Source organism: Falco rusticolus, chromosome 5 (assembly GCF_015220075.1).
Source record: "Falco rusticolus isolate bFalRus1 chromosome 5, bFalRus1.pri, whole genome shotgun sequence".
NCBI lineage: Eukaryota > Metazoa > Chordata > Aves > Falconiformes > Falconidae > Falco > Falco rusticolus.
The window spans coordinates 73,980,271-74,007,932 of NC_051191.1; the positions used below are offsets into that span (position 1 = coordinate 73,980,271).

Here is a 27,662-nt window from a genome sequence, read left to right on the forward strand (position 1 = left end):
TTTTCCATGCAAACTTATATATTGTTTTGTTAAGTAAACATTTTCTTGTCAATTCACATTTTGTAATCCAGACCATTCTTGGTATAATAGCTTTAAGAAATAATGATGTGATGATCAAAGCCCCATTGTTCAAGTCAGAGTTTTCCATACTACCCTTCAAATTGGAGACTTTGAAATGTAATTTGCTGCTGCAGGAAAAAAACAAAACAAACTCAAAAAACCAAAACACATACATACAGAATCTGCAACTACAGGACCAAGCATTTAAGACTAGAATCCAAGGGTAGAAGATGACAAAGCAGAAAGGCGTCAATACACAAACTGTAAACCTAAGTGTCTTGCTCCCCTGTGCAACAGGATCTCTGTTCACTGATCTTCAGTTCAATAGTCCTTTCCACTAGATACTGCTGAAGCACATCAAATATAGACATCAGGATAGTGTTCAAATTGAAAGTTTCGAAAAGGAATACAGATTTGGAATAGTGGTCTTTTGCTGTAAAGGTACACTTAATAAACAAGCAGCTTTCCCACAGAAGTTAGAGATGGTACATTGTCCATCTAACACTAAGATGGTACATAACCTCAAAGAATCTTATGGCCACAGAACTTGCACATTTCTACAGCTTAACGCATTAGGAAATAAAAAATCAAAACATTATTTATCATTTCAAGCAAGCTGGTTGATTCTTACACAAAAGAAAAGTACCATCATATGGAAAGCTTAAGTTTTTTCTTTAAAACAAACAAAAAACCAAACCAAAAAAAAAAAAAAAAACAAAACAACCAAAAAACCCACACACCACCAACGGTGGGGGTGGTAGAAAGAAAATCACTCTATAACCTTTTTCCTTAGTTACACCACACTGGTGATCTCACAAAATCTACTATCAGTCATTTTGCTTGTATACATCTAAAAGGTTATTATTCTCTGACCACGTTTTCTTTAATATAAGTTAATGCAACTTCAATAAAATAAAAGTTGTTAAACGAATCCTTTGGAACAACTTCACTGTCTGCACACAACTTTTACAAAAACTGATGAAAGCAGCAATGGAATCATGTTAAACTTATAATAAATAATTCACATACAACATATGTTAAATTACAAAGAAGGATTAAATTGCCATTTCTACAACTTTTTATAGATTTAGCAAGTTTCTAATCCATTTTATATCAACAGCAGTACGTATGCTCTTCATATTAAATTTAACATTGAAGGACTGTTTAGGGTAATTATTTATAAAGCAAGAACAACCAAGTGAGCATTAGAGAACAACAAATGTTTAGCTTTTTTCCAGTATCTGTTCTCAGAAAAGATTCAGGTGTTGTCTTATCCACTTGGTAAGTTTCTTCCTCTTAATTACTCAGGAAGAGTTAACGTCATGACCTCCAGCTTCATTTTGAAATACTGGTTAAACCGAACAATTGCATACCTATTCAAAAGGAGAGAGAGATTTCAAGTTAAGAGCAGATAACTCCTTACATGAAAACAGCCATGCTAGGTAGGACTAATCAGAAGTCCACCTACCGCACCCCACCAGCCTGTTTCCAACAGTGACCCTCAGCAGATGCTAAAGGAAGAAATCAAGAACAGAGCAACCACATTATGGTACCTTCCTACCACTACCACCCACTCCAAGCTTGCTGCAATTTGCAGAACAGATGCTGTTCTGCGATTACCAAAGGTAGTGTTTTCATGTTTAATAGTTCTTAATAGACTGTCCAACAACTGACAACTACAATTCCTGAGAAATCTGATCTCGATCATAGCAAGAATGACATTTTATTCGACACTGACACGTGTTCGGGTTCTACCACCTGTGCTTTAACTTGGGGCTTTTGTGCCATCTAGTGGTTACTAACAGGCACTTCTACTTGAGAATGTCATGAGAAGAAATTCCCACTTGCCTCATTTACAAAACGTACAACTAAGCCTAGTAAACCGTCTCAGACGATGCAAAAAAATTCTGAAGTGGGATCTTTTACCAAGCGAAATGATTAATTGTATCACCACATCCAGTCTCCATTGGAAAGATAAATTCCTCTGCTTGTTGCCATGAAAGACCATTTTAAAATGGGCCAAAGACATCTCTACCTGACATTGGCCAGTGTCCCAGGAAACAGAATTTAACATTCACTGGCATTATGAAGACTTTTTTAAAAAGATTAAGAATTTTCAAAGATCAACACTCCACGCAACAAGAAGTAAACAAGCTCTTTTGTACAAAAGACCATTTTTTGAGTCTTGTAGCTGGAAACGTAGGTCTTGTGTCTTGACAGATAGTACACCATGCTGACCAACAACTTGCCTTTTACGCCTGTGCCTCTCCAACAACAAACACTCAATGCCAAAACACATTTACTCCTCTAGTTATATCCCTTGCCTTGTTATATCAAGTGTTTAAACCCAAAGGCACTCACCAATCTGGAGAACTTTTAGCAACAAAAAGCACAGACAGCTTTTACTGTCTTGTTTTCTCTTAAAAATTAAGTTATAGTATGATCACATAAGATCAGGTCTGCTACTCAGACCTCAGTTTCTGATAGCTGGGGTGTTGGACTAGATGGCCCTACAGGTCCTTTCCAGCCTGAAGATTTCCGTTATCATATGTAGCAAGCACACTTACCCTAGAAAATCGAAGTCAATGGTGGAGTACTTGGCTTGAATTAGAGCCCACAATCCCCAAAAGAAGTGGGAAGCCTGAAAAAAAAAATGTGTTAGTGAAAGATTAACATTATATAAAATCCAACATGTGAACATATTCTCACATTAAGACAGAGTTACCTACAAAAGAACTCTCAAAACTCAATCTTTTTGTAAAGTTATTTGAGGTCTCTTACCAAAGAGACTGGTCAATGAATATTACAGAATAATTACTGGCACTCAAAGGAGTAAATATATAGGCATCTTGACTCTCCATTTGTCATTTTCAAGAAAAATAATGTTCCATTTAATAGATAACCGGTTTCCTGAGTAGACTGTTGTATAACTATATACGCAGTGTTAAAAAAAATGCATAGAAATACAACTATCATATCTACTGCTGCTAATTAAATACATACTATTCTACCTGTATTCAACTCTAGTACAAACGTGAAATTCCTTTTGAATCTTTGATTACAACTTGTAGGCTGCTACAACAACAACTCACTTTCACTACTGACTTGGACAAAAATACAGTCTGTGGCATGTTAAGAAAACCTCTAAGTCATCAGCATTTAAAAAAATTTCTCATTTATTCCAAACCTGCTTCCATTACAAGTCCAGGTAAGTAGCCTGGAGGCCTATATTCTATTCAGTTTTAGATCGAAACTATGGATTACACTAATGATACGATTGTTACTATGCTTTAAATGAACAAACAGATGTAATGGCCATGAGCTTGGTTGAGTCTGCTTGTGGAAGACACTTCTGGACCACCCAGTTACAAGTGATATAGTTCAGACTTCTGTTCAGTTAATAACAGCTTACAGTAATTACCAAAATTACTTCTGAAGCTTGCATTTAACACTTCAGAGGTGAAGACAACATATGCAACACCTTAAAATGGCAACTGATGTTATGTACATGTGAATCTTTCTTGTACCTCTAATTTCAATAACTTTGCCTGACAGTAAGCAGTTTGACATTTTACACGAGCATCCTTTAACTTGCAGTTCACTTTTTCTTTTAACAAAGCCTCCCACATTAAATGACACAAGAGTATTTAGCAGTATTTGTGCATCATGTGTGGCCTATAGGCAGGCCTTGAGCTGAGTGTATCCTCTTAAACATTAATATAACCATAGTTTAAAACTGACAAAACAATGCTATGTATTTCAGAACAGACCACCAACCTACTTAATTGCAGATCCAGCTTTCCTGAATGAGTGGGACAGCCGAATTTCACAGTAACAGTTGATAACAGAGATTTTGAAAGAGTAACAGCATGTAAGCTGGTACTTTTAAGGGCTTTTTTATAATCACCTTCCTAGAACACGAACTGTATTTCCTCACTGCAACCATTAGCTTCTGCCAAAAAAATTGAAGGTATTACAGTAACAGAGGTGTGTTGGATTAGTTAGAAAGAGGACTGAAATAAGGCTAAACTGGCCTCTAAGCCTCAGTCCCCCTGTGAAAACTATGGCACATTATTCTTCAGGAGAAAGCAAAACAAAAGTTAACGAGCTATTGGGTAAAAGGCACTTTTGCTCTAACATTTCCTATCACATCCTCTGGGCAAAACAAGACCAGGGCCAACTGGAAAATATAACAAAAATAACGTGAACCTGCAAAGTATCTTCAGAAATCTAGAGAGATAAAGCTTGGGGAAAAACATTTTAAAAGTCATCTTCAAACTGCTTCTAACAGTATACATAATTGGAACATTCACAGATTTAATGTCACACCTATTTGACTTCTTATTCTACCTCCACGAATTACACCTGATAGGGTTTTTTTTCATCTGAAGGACAAGGCACCAAAGCCAGATCAAAACTGCACACACTCCGAGTGAAGCTTTTACATCCAAAGCCTGCAAAAGACAGACTGACAGACAGAAGACTGCTTATAATGCACAGATACATGAGGAGCAGGGAGTACTCTCACATAGCCAGCCCTCACATTACAGAAAGGCAGAACTTTTGGGGAAGCACAAGAGACTACATGTGCACTCTGCTAAAAACTGTTAAGGTGACCAAAACCAAATCTGAAAGCAACTCCCTGTTTCCAAGATTCAGCAGACAAGGAAAGAGTTACGGTAGTACTGGGAAGATTCTGGACCTTATTATCTGTTTAAAAGGAAAAAATCTCACCAAAACCAAAAGCAAAGTATCCTAGTTTTATGTTAACAAAATGTTACCATCTTATTTTTAAAAAGCTTTCAAAGTCAGAAAATGTACAGGTCATTATGAACCACTACCTGGCTCTTTGTCTTCTGACCATTACAAGAAACAGTTCCAACAGAGACTCACCATACACTCTAGCCAACTTGGGAACTTGCCAGACCAATAAACAGGCAATAGAAATACTTGCTAAAAGCTCATCTCCTCATTTTCTGAATGCTCACTGCCTCTTTCAGTAGGAATATTCTACAGAGTATTTTTAGCACACGACATAGCAGAAAGTTGCCATTGAACAAGTTAAGGAAGTTTTTCTTCACGTGCCACAGCACTCAGAGTAATAAAACCAGCAATTCCATTTGTCCACAGAGGAGCAGGCTTCCCTACAGCATGTAATATATTCTAATCAAGTGGTTGTTATTTACCAGTGCAAACTGATTGACTTGGACATATAGAACTTCAACTTCCTTTTCACTGACTTCTCTGCCAAATCCTTTATATTCTTTGTAGGCCTCAAGGTAAGATCTCAGCCATTGTTCCTGTAATTTTCTGTTGGGATAAAGGCTGTAGTCTACCTCATTTACTCCTAGAAAAAGAAAAAAATACTTATTAGAACCTTATGGTGTCTAAAAAGACCATTAAAATCTTGTTACTGGACTACTTCCCCCTCCCCACCCTCAACACGCACACACATATAAACTGATGTGGACAAACAGTTCTTTTTACTCTGACCCGAGTTTATCAGTTACGTGTTGGCAAGAATTTCTCACGCATGAATCACAGCATTCAACACAGCAGAAAGGTTTATGCTGTATCTATTTTCAGCCATGTACGTATCTACTTGTATTTTGAAATTCAACAAGTTTGGTTTTGAGAGAATCCTCAAGGAAGTATTTGCATTATGAAACAACAGCCCTCCCAAACATAAAATACTACACATTTCCTAGGAAGAGGGACTTGTATGCGTAATATCCAAAGCTGAATCCAGATGCATGTATGTTGTCACCAACTAAGCTCATATTTGAGATTTATTAAAAGTCTACCTCTCTCCTAATTCTACCAGTACCCCATTGGAGAAGTCTTATTACCATAACCATTCCTTTTGACCTATCTTTCCTCCTATATTGGAGATGCTTAAGTCACAGGACATACAGAGTCTGCCGGGAGTCCCAAACTTGGATCACAGTTCACTCCCCTAGCTACCCCAGAGGACGTGGTAATTCTCCTTAAGTCTTATTTTATGAACGAGCAATCCCCTAGCATCTAAAATCTTTCCTATGTCAGAATCACTCAAATTTAGCTTAAAAAAAATAATCATCAAGAATTTTACTGGATGGACAGAGAATAGCAGAGGTGAAGCACAACTGCTCTTCATAGGCAAGAAAATTTACCTGTGCGTTTAGTCTTCTTACTGTACTTAGCTCCTTAAAGATGTAGTCAGACTCTGAAAAGAAGTCCCAGATGAAAAACCGAAGCTCTCAAATATATTTTGTAAATAATTTAACTTGCTTTCCAGATAGTTAAATTACCAATTATACAACTTTAAAAAAAAAAACTCAGTGTATACATGGTAATTTTAAGTTACCTAGACTTAACATTCAATTTGTGAAACAACAACTGGTAAGAAGATTAAGGCTCCCAATTTCACCATACTGCACTTTCCATCTGTATCATTTATTAAGTGGGCTTTTCCTGTCGCCCTCTCTGCTGAAGTAACACAGCATACACTCGAGGTTATTGCTCTTACAAAGTAAATGGAATTGGCATTCACTGAAAGAATTTGAACTAGTTAATGAATGAATCTACCAACACCTTACTCCTAAAAGCCCACCTTTTTCCTGTTGCACAATCTTAGTGCCTTTACTTCTCATTTTAGGACATGTCTCAAGGGCAAGTATCGAGCGCACACAAAGTCACCAAAAAAACCACATAAGCCTGCCATTTCGAACTGTGGAACCACACAGCATGTTCTCAATATACACCTATGCTGTAAAAGATACATCCGCAGTATTTCATTACAGTGGGTTGTCTCTGCTACGTCACTCCACAGAATGATATTGCGACGGCTGTGAATTTTGTATTTATCTAACTCTACCAAAATTTATGACATGATGTTCCCATTTCTGGGTTAACAGAACTGCAGAGGAAGGGCATAACTGGCCTGCAAGATCAGACATTAATATATTAGGATATCATGAGATGAACAGCTATATACATGTATTCAGATACACAGAGAGAGAAAAAGAATGTGTAAAAATTACAGGTTTTTTTAAAACACATTTACCTTTACCTCAGAAATCCAATTTTTACCTGCAAATTCATTGAAGTGATTTCCAATATCATAAGCCAGGTAGTTGTATCCAGAGTACTCATAGTCTATGAACTGCACGTCACCTATGTGAGACACAATAGCAGCAACATCAGCATCCGTATCAATTGAAGTCACAGCCCTAATCCTTCGGTATCCTTTGGAAGTTTTAGGGGAAAAACAAAACAAAACCACACTTGTCTTTCTTGTCCTTGTGCCCAGTTGTGTGCACTCAAAACATTCCAGGGTAAGGCTATGACTTTTATGAGACGAGATTCCCTTGAATATAAATTTAAGAAAGCTCTTAATTACTTACAGCTTATGATTCTCTATTTGTAAACTCTGAATAGCAGAATCAATTTTTATTTCTACCACATGAGGGCATCCCTTACCTTCAAAGTAAGAAATATAGTTGAGGATTCCTTATTTAAATTTTATGTAGAACTAGTAGATCATTTTTTCCCCCAACTTAAGAAAAGAACAGTCCTGTTTACTCTCACAGAAGTGTGCAACCACAGTGGACTAACACATTGCAACATGTTCGTATTTCCTTTAACACGTTGATACTCCCAGCTTCTTCCAACCACACTTACAAAACAAAACTATTCTTAATTGTTGCTTTTTTTATCTGGCTGAAACTAGTCTCAAGAATCTATCAGACAATCCTCAAGACCTCAAAACTATGCAACTATGTAGAGTCATGTAAACAAGGACTGATAAAGCAGCACATAGCCCCAAATGCTTCTGGTTTGCATTTACCTACAGTGAAGCTGGGGAAAATCCTTCACTCCAGGTAATGTAGCATTGAAACTGCTCAAGAATGTCTACACCACATCAAACAGTCAAAACATTAATACAGTGGATTAGGTAAAACTAGAACTTGCTGGTATTTTAAGGGAAACTAGCAAAATTACTAAAAACATCACAAAAGGAGTTTGCACTAGAATATTTAAAATGTAAACCCTTATGTTTTCCACTGCTATGCTGAAAACGCGTAATTTTCAGTTGTAACCTTCTTCCTCATTACACCCATTCTTTTGATGACCAAACTGCATATTTGTGCAATAAAAACATATTCCTTCTATTACAACGAACAATCTTCTTGACAAGACTTAAAACATCTTACAGAAACTTATTCTATCAGAACTCCAAGTAAAAAAAGTAAATCAAGAATCACGTTTGAGTATGTTTGTTTCCTAGACTAACCATTTTAAGTGTCTAATACACTGCCTCCATATGATTTATGGATGTCACACGTATCATACAACAGTCTTGACAGGTAAGTGTCATGACCAAGTTATCACGTAACAGCCATGTTAGAAGTGTTCCTTCCTATGCAGCTCATCTTCACCACATCTGAAGTACTAACATATTAAACGTTTTCAGATGGATAAATCTTCTTGTCTAAGCACTTAAAATGGACTTTAAACCCCACAATACAGAACCACTTAGTCACAATCCTCTGAGTCAAAGTTTACCCTTAATTTCACAGAAAGGGAGGATTGCTTACCAAGGTTATGAGGTTAAACCTTCTAGGCTCTGACAAACCAACATGAAAACACCCTGCAAAGCGGCAAGCTCTTCCCAGGAAAATCTGGTTGCCAATGGAAAATTGAGGTTCTCTAGAACTCTGAAGGGACAAGAAGTTTTGCAGCAGCTGCAGCCAAGACCTTATAACATTGTCACAGATTAACTTCTGCCACTGCTTGAACAGCAGATTCATACACTTGTTCTTCTCACTAACTCTGTAATACTACGTTTGAAAAGAAACACCTCTAAGTCACAAGCCAGTCAAAATGCATAGCCCAACCCTGGTTAATATCCTGCTACACAACTGATCTCCTGAACTCCACTGCCCCAGCCTCCCAAACACTTAATATTGCTTCTATTTAGAAGGTTTTTTTTCTTCCTCCCTCAAATAAAATACAAACACAGCAGATCGTCTGCTTGCAAAGTATCAATAAGAAATACTTTGAAAAAGTCCTGCATTTTTACTGATCTTTGAGACTCATGCTACTGTGGAACTCAACCTTAAGTTTAATTTTTACAGGAAGGATCAGAATAAAGATGCAGAGCTCTTTCTGGGAAACTGAAAAAAAAAAAAGCAAAAACTAAGTTTGCCTCTTCATAAGTGCGTGATGTATACATGTGCCAGCTACCTTGTTTTAGAAGAAGAGACTCTGCATTAGTTTTTTAAAATATCCATAATATTAGAAGTTACTTTTACAATTTATTGCAGTCCATATGGGAAAGCTACTTCTAATGTAAGTCATTATCTTTAAGCAGCTAGCTTTTGTTTTGAGGTTTCTAAAGTACAAAGAGCAGGTAAACCAACAAGAGACACTAATCTAAATGCATTTTTATTTTATTGGAGACAGGGTTTAAAACTAAGCTCTATCATCCCTCTGGAGAAGCTACTGTTATTAACAGGAACAGACACGTGACAGATCAAGAGTATTGACTATTTCAAGCTGAGACACATTCCTTTCTTCCAAGGGTCTCCTAGTGTAGACAACATACAACGTAATCTACAAAAACTGCATGTATTCCAATTTGTATCCTTATGTTGTGCTCCGTATACCAGATACTAATTTTTTTAACAGATCAAGTAGTATTCCATAGAGCATCTGTTGGGTCTCCTCAGGGAACTCATAAGTAAGAGGGTGATGACACCTCTCTAACTGCTCTTCACTCTTAATGGTTTAATAAGGTAAGCACTTTCGACATGCAAGTTCTAGCTGTAGTCACCACAGCAAAATGATATATCCCGAGTTCCATCCCATCCTGCTCATCTGGTGAGCCACCGATGCCCTAGAAGACAGCTTCAGTAATGACAATGATCTATGCTATGAACATACTCAAAAATTCACGAACGGGTCATATACCTATTTATAGCTAAAATTATTCCTTGGGTAATATAGCTTTGCAAAATAAAACAGCTTTTTGATCAAAACCAGAAGCCTTAAACATACCTCAGTCTTCAGAAGCACTGAGCACCCACAGACTCCTACCAAAGATCATAGAAAACATTGGGTAGGCAGAGGGATTAAACAGAACAAAACTACCTACACACTTAACTTCCTGGCAGGTAATTTTAATACATTCAAGAAAAGTACATATAGATACAGGCAAAAAAAATATTATATATATACACACACTGGTACTTGGTCTTACTGAATAGTAAACATTTTAATACTCTTAAAACATCAGGTATTTCTGGGAACTCCAGGTCACGTTGGGGAAAAAAACCCCACAACCCTAAACGATAAACCACACTTTTAAGAGCATCAGAACACAAAGTGTATAAATAAGCAGTATCAAGCATATTTTGACTACTTCAACATCCACCTGTAATTAGAAGCAATGTGAAACTCTGAGTTATATCCTTCAAAAAGTAGATAACACTGATAATTGTCAGTTATGTAAAGTAACACTTGCAGATTTTCATATCCTGAGTGACTGAAAACGGACATTAGGAAAAACAGCAAGAGGCAGAGTTCTCTCAGCCACAGCATGAGTAAATTCAAATCAGATGAGTGAAACACCATTAAATGATGCTAGCACTCAACATGCTATTCCAGTCTCATAAATAAAATTTAAGAACATGAGACCAATTCTTCTTAAAAGCAATATATAGCACAACTATGATTTTTCTTTCAAGTCTGAAAACTTAACATGAGTTTAATGCAGAGGACAAGCCTAAAGCAAAGCACTGGAACAACCCATAATAATTCTAACTGCAATGGACAGGAGTCCTAGTATCTGTGGATAATCTTTACCTTAAACACAGACCACCTCACACCTTGTAAATGTGCAGATTTAGCATTTACAAACAACATGATAAATACAGGGTTGTTAAAACCAATAATTGAGTTTGTGTGCCAGCTTCTGAAAAGTCACAAAAACACTACCAGCTTTGCACAAACTTTACTGAGGGGAGCAGGGAAGGGAAGGAATAATTAAAAAAAAAAAAAAAAAGGTAGTTATTCCAGAAGATCAATTGACCAGTTCTCTCTCTCAATTCCAGTTTAGGCTCACCAAGGTCTTTTTGATAGACAGAAGTCTTTGTAGATGGAAGAGTAAATTTAATAAGAGTACAGCAACATAAAGTTGTTAACTACCTTCATATAGTTTGATGCCATCCTTAATGAAGCACATCTTTAAATTAGATTCTATTTTGTGCTCTTGCAAAATTATTTGTATACCAATAAAAGCTTTTGCTCTGCTAAACAGAATTCCAGCAATACATGCTTATTTACAGTTAAAGCTGAGCTTCCACATCTAAAATCACATTCCCCATCTTAAGATTGTGCTACAGACAGCTTGAAATTTTTGGTCAGTAAAAAGTACACGACAAGGAAACAGCTCTCAAGTTACGCATATTCTTTCTACAGATGGCACTGAGGTTTGATTACTATGAAGATGGTATCTACTGTACCCAGATTGCAAAAGCTTTACAACACAGTACACATGCAATATAATTTTAATAAATATATTGCTTTCATATTCCCAAGTTTTCTTCTCCCCTGCAAGCTGTTTACAGCTAGCTTGAAGCCAAAGAACTTTAAATACCTCCCTCCTCCCTACCCTGTCCCCAGACTCACTCACAGCTAGGCACTCACACACTCGTTATTGCAGAATTGCTCTTAAGTGATGCGCTGCTGGCATTGTTTTTTTCCTCCATTCTGTTCACAAAAAGAAAAGCATATAGCATTTGTTTTTAAATTAGGAACTTCACGCCTATTGACCATGATAGAGAACCCTTTAAAGGAATTCCTCTGTTTCACGGTTGGGGGTGGGGGTGTCTTTTGCTTTTTGGGGTTTTGTTTCTTCCCCCCCCCCACCCCAGCATGGTTCTTCTATGAAGAGAAACTAAAAATTACTTTTACCTCAATGGGTCTGCTCTGGAATGCTAAAACTCAAGGTAGTTTCAGCACTAAAAAATTTCACACGGTAAAAAGATGTATTTTTCTTACTAAAATATCAGAACTCCAATGTGTGTAAGACCACAAGCCAATTTTTGTGCATACCTTCCATGGTTCACACACACACACACACTGCATATGCAAAACTATAATCTGTCATTGAAACCAAGTAAATCCACTGAAGTCTGGTATTGAATTCTTAGCATTTAAAGTGTATATTAATAACACTGTACAGGCATATATATGTATATACCTATATTAACTAGAAGTTGAAAGTGGCATTTCTCAGAGGGAAACTTGCATACAAACCACCAGAAGACTTTCTCATTTCACATCCATTCAGTGCATACCTGATGCAGAAATTCGTTATACATACACAGCCAGTTTTCATACTACAATCCAGCACATTTTTGTTAGTTTAAGAACTTAAGGCACACAAGCTTAAGAGGTCAAAGATCAACGATGACTGATGAAGAAGACTTTTGCTTCAAACAAATATGAAGCTACTAAAAGGAATATAATAACCTCATTCCAAAAGGAAAACCTGGTCTAACCTGACGAATTTGCTGAGCTCAGTTATTTGAAATGGAAGGAAAGTTGTGCGTTTTTACTGCGCAACAGCCATTTTAGTGTTGCAAGTTTGACTTATTTTGCTTTAATATCCTAATTCATTTAGTAACTGACCCTCAGCCACTAAAATCAAGAAATAAAAGAAACTGAGTTTATACAGAAGCTTTACAGATTTTAATAAAGGCATTCTTTAGTAACATGAAGTATAACATGTATTATAACAAAAAAAAAAATCATCTTTGCTAAGACACGTACTGCTTACAACTGCTTAAATTTCATGTATTTACAGAAGAAATCTTTAAGATGCCTATGTACCTCACACAGAAAAACAGAATCACTGAATGCAATATTGAGTATCACTAAGATACTTCACTATGAAAGCATCTTCCCACAATCACAAACCAGAACAATACACATATTATAGGAGACTATGTCTTCAGGTTATTTTCTATGCTTGTATGATTATTTTTTTTCTTCCTAAAAGCTTTATATGACTGGAATTGAATTAACATGAACAATTACATACTTTGAAGCGTAGTCATACAGGCTGGCTAGGGATTAACAAATTCATTAAAGAAAAAACAAGGAACATCAACACCGTTCCTCAGTACAATAACATACAGATGAGAGTTAGCTAATCGAGCAACTTACTATTTACACAGATACCACTACCATTACACTGAGCCTTAAAAATTCAAACCAAGTTCACTTTAACAAATCAGTAAAATGACACCGACACAGCAAATGCAACTACAAGCATAAACAAAGCCACTCACTACTTACTGTTTAGTTCAATACCTACCTCGTTTCTTGTTGTAAATAATATTCTTACACAACAGGTCATTGTGACAGAGTACCACTGGTGATCCTAAATTTGACAGTCTTTCCTTCATCCAGGCCATCTCTTCCTGAAGAACTTGAGGACTTGGAATGTCACTTAAAAACCTTTTCAGGTATAAGTTTGAGAGTTAATATCTAGTACTGCGTGTTCCATACCAAGTATTTGTAATGAAATTACTTATTTCCTCTACATTTTTTTCACAAATAATTCAACAGACCTTCTCCCAAGCCAAGGCACTTTTTCCCCTGGCACAATGGCAGTCTAATTATCACAATTATTTCCCTCTGTCCTCCCCAAAAACCTATTCTCTGAAGATTATCTATGCTGTAATCATGTCAGTAGTCCAGAAATCAGTAGAATTGAATGCAATCCTGCACATTTTTAAAGGAGTCAAGATGAAAAGGGCTATAACACAGATTTCATTCATTTTTTGCTCACATTACTTCAAGAATACACAACAGTAAGTACTAAGCACTATATGTATCTATACATAAGAAATTCAACACTTAGTTCCAGCCATCGTAAATATGCTTAGGTAGTCATTTTATCTTCTAGATAAATTAATTTTTAATTAATTACTCAGTTTTCTTAAGATTTTTACGTTGTAAAAGAAAAAAATGAACTTTGCTAGAGCATTCTTTAATTACAAAGCAGCAAGAAGGGCAGCTGGCATCAGCGATTTCAAAAAAGTTTCACGAAAAATGCTTTTAGGCTGGAATCTACTTCCTGAATGCCACAAAGTTTGAGGATATTGTACAAACACTTATGAATTAAAGAGTTTTAGCTTAAAAGTGTCATCTCCACTCCCTGAGAAACACTATCTTCAACTCAAGCTACAGATTGCAGCACAGAAAATTCAGTTACGTTAAACATTGCTCCTAGTTTTGCTGTTCCTCTCATCCCAAACTTCCTGTGACTGACAGTAGGACCCTCTGAAAATATTTTGCTAAGCTCCCAAAGAGAAAAAAAGGCAAAAAAGCCAGTTTGATTTACAACTCCAAGAGCTGTACTGGCATGATATAAAACGAAGTGTAAATAAACCCTTAAACCCAGGTGACAACATTATTCATACTCCATGATAGCACAGATCTAGAATGACTGGATACCTTTTCCTCCTCTGGAAAACACTTTGGGAGCTCATCCCATCACCCTTTTTCATTAACTTCACTTTTACATCACCTAGTTTAGGACAAACTTAAACACTGAACAAATACAAGACAGCAAAGAGGTGCAGGTTAGAATGGACAAGCAGCAGTACTCCTGCAAGCTCAGGAAACATGCTTTCAGTATTCACCTCAGAGGTGTGAGTTTGACGGTTCTCTTAAAAACTACTGAGATTCAACTACCTAAAGAAGTATGTGACTTGATGGTGGTTCTTTAGAAAGAGTAAGAAAACTACCATCAAATGACCAATCAAACCAAGAACACAATATACCAGAATTAATTTAAAATACTTTCCTTACCATATTTGACATATATACAGCTACTGAAGTATACAATAGTAAAACATAACTAAGTTTTATAAACCTAACATTATGTGATAATGCTAACCTATTTTTTTAAGTACTCTTCTACCCCTCAGCCAGAAAGAATGGAAGTCGGGAAAGCACATAGTGAAATGCCTACCTTTTATTTACTTCCTCATCTGCAAATTCTGTGGGTATGAGAGAGAAGTACTTCCCCATTTTCAGCCACAGATTAGATTTAGGGATCCATCCATTGTGTGCATGAATAGTATGGATTTTAGCAAGCTGTCTTGCAATAAGTCTAAAAAAAAGTTTAATTTAATGTTATATTTAATGTATATCTTGACAGTCTGCATCATATTTTTCCTAGTAGGAAGACAACTACAATATATTTAACAGAAAAACTGGAAAACGCCGCAAGGGAATCCAAAGAAGGTTTTTAAACAAGAGCAGCACAGCTACAGGATAGCATCTTGCCAGACTCAAAAGGTCATTAGCAGCACTACTGGAGTTCAGTTACAGCATGCAGACTTCACCTGTATTTACAGTCTACTCTTCAACTTGCTTATCTTTAGCTGAAATCAAATTAGCTGCCATTGTTAGGCAAATACCGAAAAAACTAAAATCTTAAAGACATCAGCACTTTCTGTTCAATGGAAAGAGTTTATAAAACTACTTCTAAATGGAAGACTATCTTTAACTTATTCACAACAGGAAAGTATTAAAAAACAGAACAATGAGTACTTGCTTTAATCAAGTCCAGCCCCTTACAGCTCCCTGTTAAATGATCTCCCTAATGGTAATGTGCAAATGTTAAATATTCACAACTAACAGACTTCTAAAAAGCATAGTCTTCTGGGGAAACAGCAAGGATCATTTGTTCAACACTGAAATACCATTTTAACTAAGAGGACAGTGAGCTGGTCAAGAAGAGTGTGAACATCAACTCAGTGCAGGCTTACAGAAATGTAACTTTTTTGCCTGCTCTTAAATAAGCACGAGATCCTTTAGACCTGTCAGAACACCATAAATGCATCACAGAACTTGAATAATGAAATAATAAGAAAATTAAAAGCTTACCTGAAAATATCTGGATTGCATACATGCTCTGGATCCAGTGCTTCTCCCTGCATGAACTCGTAGCACAGGCCATTATTGAAAGTACAGTATAGTTGAGGTGCACAGCCATGGGCCTGCAACACACGGAAACTCTTCACTTCCTCATCTCGATCTACTAAGAGCTCGGTCTTATTTCCATAAATCCTAACTAGAACGACATCGTCTGTTAAGTCACCCACGTAGCAGCCAATTAATTTATTGGTGATTCCATCAGTGAACAGCTGAAAAACAGAAATAACGCATAAGCAACTTAGATCTGCATCTGCATTTTCAACAAAGGAAAACAATCCAGGATTATTCTTCAGTTCACAACGCACAAGTGTCTCCTAGATCGAGCATTAACAAAAGAACTCCTTAAGAAACAGGAAAGTCATGAAGAAAATTGCAGGCATTTTTACCAGTGACACATGAAGACGAAAACATGCTACAGTGAACTACAGAAATACGACATGTAAAAGGCAGTAACTGAAAGCTCGGTATTGTAAAATGAGTTTTTACATAACCACTCTGAAACTGATGAACTTTTAAAAAATGGCTGAAATGAGAGACCCAACAAGGCAGCAATCCTAAACAAGTACATTAAGAGTCACGAATACAGGCAGCACAGAAACAAAAACAACTTTGATGCACTTCAGAACATCAGTATTTGTGATCAGTGCACCACTAGTGAAAGATGCTCCTGGAGTTCTAAGCTACTTCTTCAAAAAGCAAAATTCCAGTCAAACAGTTCAAGTTTGGCTGTTGTCACCTTCCCACTAGCCCTAAGGTTTTACTGGTTGAGAACAACTCCTAAAGTAACTTGGCTCCTCTACAAATTTGAGACAGTACTTAAAATTCAAAATCCTAGCCTTTAGCCTTAAGTACCATTCCAAATTTAAAAGCTTCTGATAACAGCCACTATCCTCCCATTTTACTTCATAACTGGTACACACTAATTAAAAGATTAAAAAGGCATTGTAAGCCCTTATCATTAAGATGCACATAAAAGCTACTAGACTTTGACCTGTCTCATCACTGATGCCTGAATATGCAGAAGATGAAGCAAGTAACTTTTACAAAAATAACTAAAGAGCATTATGCTTACATCTAATGATAACCTACTCACTGCCTTTCAAATAACGATGAACATATGGATACTGCAAGTGCCCAGCCATGGAAAGAGAGGTGGACTGAAAAAACACACTTGTTAAATGCTGCTTCTCCTTTCACATTTGATGACGAGGCCTAAAATTGTCATTATACAGGCTGAACTCTTGCAGATGCTGCCTGACAAGCAGACCAAACCCTGAGCTACTGGGCTGTGTGCAACCAGTCGCACGTAGTCAAGCATTTGAAATCCCACTCAAAGCCTGCAAGAGTAGCACAGCAGTTCTTAATCTCCTACAGCCCAGGACAATTTTACAGCTCAAAAAACAGATGTTTGGCACTTCCAAATGCTTTGCACTCTGTTAACTCACACTGAATGCTTAGGGACTTGGCTAAATGAGCACTACCCCTATTAACTCTAGCTGTCAGGTATGTGACCAAATGACAAGCCATTATCATTCTCGGATGAAAAGCAACATCACAAGCATGAACATTACTAACTACTGAGCAGTCTTCAACTTAAGAAGCAAACCATTTAACGTGAAGGTTCTCACAGCAACTTTAATTTACAGAAGTTCAAATATATTTTTTTTTTTTTTTTTTTAGTGTTTACAGTCATGCCCTCTTCTCCCACTCCGTTGCCCCCAAAACCCTACCTAAAACTTCATTTAAAAAAAGAATAAACGCGCCCACAAAGCACAAAAGATCCTTTCAGGACCTTCTGCTAAAACAAGCAAGCAGCAAGAAGTAGCTTCAAGTTGGTTACCATACAGTTAGGACATACACAATTTTCCCTTGAGTGGACATCCTGCAAGTTTAAATTAACACCTTTCTTTAGGAAGCGCTTTCATCATTAATTCTCATTTAGTTAACTCTTCCACCACATGCACAAGAGACAAATGGAAATACGGTCTGATCACTTGTATTAGGATTTTTTTCAAACTACACAGGTCCTTGAAGCTGCAAGCAGCTTTTATTTAAAGGCAACCTGAAGACCCTCTATAGATTTAATTCCTAATTGTAACAGAAGTCAGAAAATTAGCTGAAAAATGAAACCTGTTTATCAGAACTAGAATACTAAGTGTTCAATGACAACAGCTGGAACTCCTGATTTACTGATGTCCATTCACACATCCTCCTCCATGTCTTCTCCCTCAATCCCCAAGTCAGGCCCTGAACAAAATTACTGACAAATGGAGCAGTCTGTTGCATTTCAGATCTTATCCTAAACCTTAATATTTAATGAAAAACTATGTTCATTAAAAACACACATTAAGAACGGGCAACTTCTACAGGCATCACCATTCCTTAGAACCCTAGATGGTTTGGGTGGGGTTTTTTTCTTGAGCATTTTGTTTGGGCATGGGGGTGTTTGTTTTTAAAGCAAAACACAACTCAAACTGACTTTTTTTTCCCCATTCTCCAAGAGGTGGCCTTCATTTTGAAAAGTGAAGTAGCATAATTCAAACACAAATGACAGCTTATTTCCAAATCTCAGGGGTTTAGAGAAATCCAAGCATTAAGGACAACTTTTTTAACTCAAAGAAAAGAATTCTGAAGTTAGGTCAGGTCAAGTCTCCCAATTTAGGAAAAGACAAGAGTTTTGCAGTGGAACACATAGCATTTTAACAATTATGCTTTGCTTTCCCCAGCATCCCTATGTAATGAGGTTAACAAACTCATCAATAAATGCAGAAAAGGACTGGGGAAGCTTTAGTTGTCATCACAAGTAACAAGAAACAGCTCAAGTTCCCGAGGGAAGATGCAGAATAGCAGAGGATGCAAAACAGTTACAAAACAGTTACACTCAGTCTTGCACAAGCAGATTCAGCAAATTATATACCTTTCATCTACACAGGGTAACTATAAATTCAAATAAACCTGCTTACAAAACATCCTTGATTGACTCAAAATTAAGACTTTACAATTTACAGACATTTTATTACTACCTAGTATTTTAATAACCCACAGTGGGAGACCTGTAACAAAGAATCCTGTCTTAGACAGTCTTCATAGCAACTAAATGCTAATCAGCACAACTAAGAAAACTATACCATTTAGCACCATAGATACTAGTTTTCACATTAAAAAATACCACTGTACTCTAACACTACCCCATTCTGTTGCTTGATGCTTATGTAGATGTTAAGTTTTCTCTCTGTACATAAGCATATTGTTGCAACAATACACAGTCCCTGTACCAAGAGAAGGATGATGTGCTTGAGCAGTGTTACCTAATTTGAACACGCAGTACTTAAATGCGTTTCAAGTATGGCTTGTAAATCACAAATTAACACCTTCATAATATGTCTTCATTCATAACCTTCCCCCTTCTAAGCGTATTGTCACAGAACTATTTAGATCAGAAGGCACCTCCTGTAATCACTTAGTTCAACCTCCCTGCTCTACCCAGGGCTAACTACAGCCAGTTGTCCAGGACTGTGGCTAGTGAAGTCTCCACGTATTATGGAGATACTACAACCTGTCCCAGTGTTTTACCATCCTCACAGTAAGCGTATTCTTGTGTTCAGACAGAATTTCACAAGTATTTTATTCTGTGCCTATTGCCTTGTCTGTCACCGAGAAAACTCTGGCTCCCTCTTCTTTGTTCCCTTCCATCAGGTATTTATACGTATCAGTAAGACCCCTGCCAGACCTCTTTTTTCCAGGCCAAACAGTCCCAGCCTCTCCTCATATGAAAGATTCCTCAGTCATCTTCATGGCCCTTTGCTGGACTTGTTCCAGTAAGCCTGTATCTTCCTCACACTGGGGGATCAAGAACTGGACACAGCACTCCAATATGGCAAATCAATGCAGAAGTACCAATTTTCATACATTTTAGCATAAAACAAGAATTAACTCATTAAAAAGTTCAAAGAGCACATTGCAGAAGTGATTTGTGTCGAGCAGTCAAACGAGTTGACACGTATTTTGTCTACCATACTTAGAATTAAAACGTCTGAAACTGAGCATTAGAAAAAGCTCTTATCCTGTCATTGCAGGGTCGAAAGAAAAGTTCTATTGAACTAAGAAGGATCAAAATTAGTTATAAAATTCACTAGCCCCTCTGAAGAAAAAGGAGTCTGTTGTATTTACTGAATGGCAAAGGTGGCAAACAAAATAGGCAGCAATTCCCAACATACAACAGCACTATTTCAAATCACTGGAACTTGTGCTACTGTTTTCATTAGAAGATTGTTTTGTAAGAAGTAGAAGCTTGCCTTTCCCTCCATATAGAATTGCACTAAAAAGACAAGGCTCTAAGGTCATCAGAAAGAGTGATATTACAAACATCAGACCTTAAATAGTGCTTATGCGAATACACAGTTTGACTTGCTTACAGAAACTGTACAGCTTTTGTCATCCTACACAGGTCTATTATGCCCTTAAAAAGTCTCATTAGCGTTAACAAACAGGAATCTACAACATGGAAATTGGACTCCCTCAACTGATAATTTAGGAGCTCTACTTATTAGCATCTATTTGTAACATGCTGCTTTAAGTAATTTACACCCAGGAGTATTTTAGTTACTGCTTCTTAAAAAGGCAGAAGGGTTTACTTACTTTTCTAACAACATTATTCAGAGCAGACAATTTCCATATTCCATGATGAGAAAACATCTAATGTTTTCTACCAGTAGAAGAACACAATACTCGCTTTATTCTTTTATTCAGAATGCCTCTACTGTAGCATTTAAAGAATCAGCTTAGGCCAGCTTGCCTGGAACATAACCTGAGATGCAGCAAGGCAAAACCGAGTTGTGTAACAAAAGCATCAGCTGAGTGGCATAAACAGAGAATGGACTCTGATGACATGGACACAATAATCAGTAAACTCTCAAGGCCATGTGGAAGAAGATGGAAGAGTCTACAGAACATTAGCAGGTAGAAAATTCTGGGAATAAAAGTTACAGAGCACCAACAGAAGTCAAGAACAAAATGCAATGCATAAAAAAATCCAGCAAGAATCTGATACTCTTGCAATCTGCAAAAATGTAATTGTGTTATGTTCTTATCACATTACAATAAGTACTTTCAGTACATGGCAGGCACAGGACAGGCCAAGTGAGTCCAGGAAGAGCAGAGAAAACTCAATCAAGACATGAAGCATCTTTAGGACAAGAGTGCTTTTAAGGTAAGCTATCAGCAACAGTCAGGCTACTAGATTCCTGAAAAGGGCATGAGATGATTATGTTTCCATTTCATAAGCAGATGGTTCAAGGAAAGCTTGTATCTGACCCTACTGTTCCAAATGTTCAAAAGAGTGAGTGGTATCAAATTTAGTATCAAGCATGAATAGGCAGAAAAAGTGTGATGAGGCAAAGTAGAAAGCACTTACCACTCACAGAATAGATGTAAAACCAAACAGATTTTTTCCATCTAGACTGGTTATTACAGCCATAGGAGGAGAAATACAGAAAACAATGTTGTACTGCTGTAGAAACGGAACAGTGAAGTTTCAGCATAAGCAGGGATTCCCCAGATTCTGCTGCTGAACCCCAATCGCACGTTTAGATCTTCAGACAAGAAGAGTTTTAATACATGCTTCTTTAATGCTCACAAAACTTGGAAGTTTGTATTGTAAGATTTAACTTAATTTTTTCTGCCAAAGTATAGTCTATACAGGTACATCCACAAGTACAACCTCTCAAGAAATTCATTCCAGTAGCTATTCATAAAAAAACTTAAGTACAACTACTCGAAAATACAGAACTTAGGTAAATTCTCATATATTCAGCAGGGCTTACAACATCATTCAAAGGTCTCCAGGCTGTGGAGCTACCTCCTCTAGATCACTACACTCAGCAGGTGAAAGCCATTATCTATGTGATTCTGGTGGTCAGATGATCACAAACAAGACCATTTAGCTAGGAGGGAGCCAGTAAGTTAAGGTCTTAACTGAACTTTCACATCCTCAATAAAAATGCCATTTAAAATTACATTCAGTAGTCTATTATAAAATGCTACGGATATGTCACACCTTGCAAGGACTGGTTTGGACCTAAATGCATGACTAGATGAGAAAGTTTCCTCTTGTTTATGTCAGAAGAACACCCCAGAGAAATTTTATATTTTTTGCCTTGTTTCTGAAGACCATTGTCCTACCTGAAAACAGTCAATGTCAGGTAACTACTTAAGACTTTTGAAGTGGTGAATTGTTTTAGATCTTTTTACAGATTTCGTGTAAATGAAAACCATTACAGATAAATAACAAAAATTCAGTTAGTACAAAAAGAGTCTAAGATTTTATTCTAACTCTTAAGAATTAATTTGCTGCTCCTCCCCCTGGAAAATTTTGACATGAAATGGCCATATAATAGGGGGGAATACAAACAGGAACTAATATGCCACTACACAGTCAGATCCAAACTGTGCCTAAGCAAATGTTCTCTGTCATTAGAACCTGAGTTATCAATACAAACACACCTATAGCACGCACAACTGGATTACATCATGCACTGCAATGACATCATGCACTGTAAAGGGGCTCATTAATTGCACAAAAGGTCACTTCATGCCTGACTGCTGCCCCACCCATTGATAGAACAAAAAAAAAACCTTTACTGCAAGGGATTGAAGTGATCAAGCTTCAAAAGAACAGAGAAACCAGCCCAGCCTCAACTGACAGCTAATACTGCCTACATTTATCGCTTACCGTGACCCTGCACCCAAGGCACACCTCAAATTACAGTTTTTCTACAACACATGAGCAATGCAGCCCATTCTGTAACTAACTTTTCTTATACTTTAACTCATCACTTCTCCATGTAGAGGTATTAGCACTTCAGGATGTTAATCTGTGAAATCTGTCCTTCATCTTTACTAGGTAACTACTTTCACAACTGCTGAAGAGCATCATGTCCTTAACCCAGCTAAGCAATAAAAATCTCTTTTGAAAAATGTAATGACACCGAGATACAGAACAAAAAGTTACTTTGTTTCTCAAAGACTAACATTTTCTGTTTCCATTCAATTATTTCAATGCTTTAAAACCCACATTCGGTCTGTTTAAATAAACTGTGAAGTATTTTAACTAGTTCAGAAATTTGAACCTAATCATAGTTTGTTACAAAGAAAACAACAAGAGCGAGACAAGCCAAAAAAAATTAAGAGAAGCAGCCAGAAATTACTGCCTGAAGCAAAGCTATTGAGCACAAGTCAGGAAGAAAAAGCAGACACAAGGAGAAAAGCTAACCTGGTACATTAAAGAAAAAAAAAAAAAGGGTGGTGGTGCTGGTTAAAGTACAATTCTTTATAAGCAAGCTTCTGTCTTATATGTTCACATTTTATAGCTACAGATGAAACGTGTAGTAGTAAATGCTGCAGTAGTAAACTCATGCAAAGTGTTGATAAGTGCACAGACATACATATACATCAGGCCAACAAAGACCCAGTGCCAGAAAACAAGGAAGGTCCAATTATTCCAGAGAATAAAAACCTAAAGTTAATTACACTTCTCTGGAGATGACAGGAGCTTGCAGGATTTGGCAGGGGCCTGGGGGTTGTCTTATTGAAGAATTCAATCACTTTTGCAAAACCGTCAGGTTTGGGCAATGACAAGAGCACTGTTAGATAGCATATCATTGTTATTATTTTAGATCTCAGGGATTTTGCAGCCATCTTTTTTCTGCAAATAAGATACCATGATGGTCTATCCAATTAATGATATAACGTTCATTAATATTAAGCATTTTCACCCATAAAAACAAGCAGCCTTTATTCTCAATGGTAAAGATTATTTCAGAACAAGAAGAAATACAGATTATTTTTCCTGGATCAGAACGTTACACTACAGAGAGCGAATTATGTATTAGCCTACTGAATCCTTTGTTATGATCAGACCTCCAAGACATAGAATAGGTCATGGGATAAAAGAATCCTGAATCTGCACTTTCTGAAGTGGTAACTTTCCCATACTGTAAGTGAACACTGATCCTGCCGTAAGAGAGGAAAAACAGAATTCTTAAGGTGCCCAATGGATTCCAAACTGTGATTGTGTTTTTACCTTTAGAAGGGTGATACAACCTATATAAGACAGTAAAGAATTAAAACAATTATGTTTTTATACCTCATTAATAACAAATTGCCCAGAATATAGAAATTTGCATGTCCGCTGTCACAATTCAAGCTGCTTACTAACTCAAAACAGGGCCTGACTGAGTTCTGAAGAGCATTTTTGGTCATGAAAGAAAAGAAAAACCCAAACATTTCCTCACATGCACCACAGCCGATTTCTGGATTTAGCAAGCAGTGAGCTTTTCAGCAGCTTGGGAAAGAGGCCTCCAGAGATCCCACCCAACCTGAATTACTCTACAATTTTATTATTAAAATCAGCTGTTACAGAATCAAAAGCAACTGCTGCCAAAAAAAGCATAATTTCTTTTAGTAACATTTTTTTAATAATTTTAATAACTGCAGTAGTACATTGCTTTGTGTTACTGTAGAACTGAGAAAGCAAACCTCAAGAACTTAAGGGCTAGAAAATGTAACACCCACTTCTCCGCAGCTCCTAGTACATGCTCCAATTACACCTGCACAAAGTATCTACACGAAGATCAGCGTTCAGACAGGAAAGTAGTGTTTCTCCTTATCAGTGTAAGAGAACCTGAATATTTGTACCGTTCCATAGCGATATTCATATATTACTTGAGATAGAGGAGATGCATTACAGTAGAGCTGCTTGTGATCTGGCAAATAATCAGCAGTAATTATGGATTCTAAAGACTTCCTGATAAATAATACAATAAAGTAATAATTTAAGCACTGAATATTTAAATTATTTTCATCCTCTGTCCTACATTTACGTTCCATGCCATGATGCAAAAAAATCAAAACAATGTTAAAATATAATCATGATTTTAGATACTTCTAAATCTTAAATAAAGTGAGGATTAAGCATTAAAATTTTCTAACTGCACTTTCAAAATTGTTTATTAGCTGACTGAATTTGACACAAAACGGTGTATTTTTGCAAGATAAGTTAATTAACTTTTTTAAGTTAAACTCTGGACTAACTTCTTTGCTAATTGTTTAGACCCAAGAAGTACTAAGAGCAAAGGCAGCTAATAGCAGAGTTCAACAGAGGAAGCAGTAGTTTGCTTACCTATCAGTGTTCTTTGTCTACTTTGCTATGATGCTGCTGTTTCAGATTAGTCAAGCATATTTTCCATGCAATACATGATTCTCCATTTCCATCTCCCTCCTAAACATATGCCCCTCTAATGAGGGGACTCCAAGGCAGGCCTTCTGTTTGCTCCATCCTCTTAACAAAAAGTAATCTTTCATTTCAGCATCTTACTGCGCATGATGCACATGTAACATGCATGCGTAACAGACTGCAGCAGTAATGGTGGTAATACAACTCGTTTCAAACCACATGCGTTCTCGCTTGTTACAAACGCACACCAGTTTAAACACAGACCGAAGAGCTAAAAATAAAAGGCCACTAAAGAGCTTCATAAATAGGATGTTCTGCTGTTCAAAAGGAGCAAAAGGAGGGGGGCAGAAAGTTGAAAAGTCACCATCTTAAAGTAACTTCGCTGAAACAAAACTCGGACAACTTTTAGACAGAAACCTCTAACCAGACAGCAGTCTATTACATGATCAGTCAAATGAGTCCCTGTTCCACACCAATGGTACCAGTGGTTTTTATTCTGTTAATTGCTTCTTCAGAGGAGAGGGGGTGGAGAGGGGTTGACAGAGGAAGGAAGCAGCATTTTTTTTTTCCTTAAACCTACTAGAACTTTCCCAAAAGGCTTGAGTCATCTGTCCTTTGTAAGAAAGTGTTCTGTTTTCATTTATTACTAATCCTGCATGAGAGAAGAATATTCTGTTGAGAAGTACCCTCATCAGAGAGCTAAATAAAGAAAATTAATAACTTCAGGTAGTCCTGCAAGGAGCAGGGAGTTGTACTCTGTGATCCTTAGCCGCCCCTTCTAACTTGAGAGTGCACAATTCTATTAAGTCTAACAACCCTGTTTAGCATGACATGTTGCAAACCTATCTGCATTGCACCTTCAAGATGGTGGGCCTGTGCTTAACTTATGGTTACAGCCCTCAAAAAAAATTAGTTTGAAAAACCTGATCAGCTTTATTTTTGTACTAACTGGATTGGTATGTGTCAAGCTTCTTTTCCCGTCAATAAACTCCAGAAAAATTCAGTCAACTTACGTGCGATTACCTCAACGTACTCAGTTTCTCCATACAAATTAGTTTCAGCAGCTCTCTCCAGAGGAACTTCACTAAAAGAAGACGCTTCCAGAGATTAGCAACTGCTGAACAATGCGGTTTACGACCATATAATAAAACGCACAAGTGAACATAGGCTGCAATAGAACAGGTATTTTAGCCAGCTAAATTGACTGATGACTTGTGCGCGGCCAGGTTAAGTATATTCTAGAAGCACAAAAGCAGCCACTCCTCGAGCAGAGGACTCGCCGCGAAGAGGAAAGCCCGCTCACCTACGGCACACCGGAGCTCCGCGGCGGCACTCCTGCGCGCCGGCAAGGCTACGAGACGCAAGCAAAGCCGTTACCGAGGCCGATACTCACGGAGACGCCGCCAGCCTCAACCCAAACCCCGCAGCGAATCCAAGGCAGGCGTCTGTATGTACTTACCACGGGTGTCGGCGTGGGGCGAGCCCGCCAAGGGCTCTGCCGCCGATGGCGCCCCGGGGAGCGCCCAGCGTCCCGGCGGCCGTTACCTCAGCGGCGGCGTAGGCAGCGCGGCGGCAGCAGCCAGCCGCCCCCTCCTCCGGCCGCCCTGCCCCTCCTCTGCCCCGGGGAGGCGGCCAGTGCCCCGCCGCTGTACGAACACGCCGCGCTCGGCGCGGGCCCGGCGAGGGCGAAGCTCACGGCAGCCGGGAGCGGGTGGCAGAGCTCTCCCCTCCGCTAACGGGGGGAGCCAAGTTTCAGCGGGAGGGCACGAAAGGCAGGGGGAAGCGGGCGGTGGGGAGGACCGGGAGGGGGCAGGGGATGCTACCGCGCCGACACGCCCCGCCGCCAGGCTGCCTGGCAAATGGGGCTCAGCGCAGGGGGCTGCATTTGGAGAGCGAGGAGGGAGGGGGAGGGGAAGGAAGCGAGGCGGCAGCTCCCCCGCACAATGGCCGCCCGCCCTCCCCCCTTCCTTCCTCTCTCCCTTCCCTCCCTCCCCAAACTGGGGCTGCCGCATCCCCCGCCGGGTCCCCGGCGTAGGCCCCGCGACGCGCCCGGCCTCCCCCGTACCTGCAGCGTCACCTCCTCGGGTCTCCAGTGGGGCCGCAGGCGACGCAGGAGCTGCAGGGCGCCCTGGCGGTAGCCGGGCCCCTCCCGCTCGCTGACAGTGATGTCCAGCTTGGGCACCTCCGGGGAGCCGGGCGGGACGTGGATGTAGTTGGACATGGCGGCTGGCGGTCGCACGGGACGCGGCACGGGGCGGCAAGGGCGGGCGAGTCCGGCTGGAGTCTCCTCCGCGGCGGAGCCGGCAACTGAGGGGGAAATTTCCACTTCGGCTCTCGATAAAGCGGCTCCACCTCCCCCCGGCTGCGG

General features: G+C 38.5%; 1 protein-coding gene and 1 long non-coding RNA gene across 2 annotated transcripts; one reads left to right on the forward strand and one right to left on the reverse strand.

Moving 5' to 3' along the window:
* ETNK1 (ethanolamine kinase 1) lies at nt 1–27,662 on the reverse strand. Its single transcript, XM_037387507.1, has 8 exons — nt 27,360–27,662; nt 16,012–16,271; nt 15,092–15,232; nt 13,427–13,569; nt 7,132–7,215; nt 5,247–5,407; nt 2,628–2,701; nt 1–1,433 (listed from the first exon to the last, which is right to left on the reverse strand). The coding sequence occupies exons 1-8, from the start codon at nt 27,513–27,515 to the stop codon at nt 1,361–1,363; spliced, it is 1,092 nt and encodes a 363-aa protein (XP_037243404.1). The 5' UTR covers nt 27,516–27,662; the 3' UTR covers nt 1–1,360.
* On the forward strand, nt 9,099–24,405 carry LOC119148013. Its single transcript, XR_005104269.1, has 3 exons — nt 9,099–11,007; nt 12,652–12,657; nt 24,393–24,405. It is a non-coding gene; the product is annotated as an uncharacterized LOC119148013 (long non-coding RNA).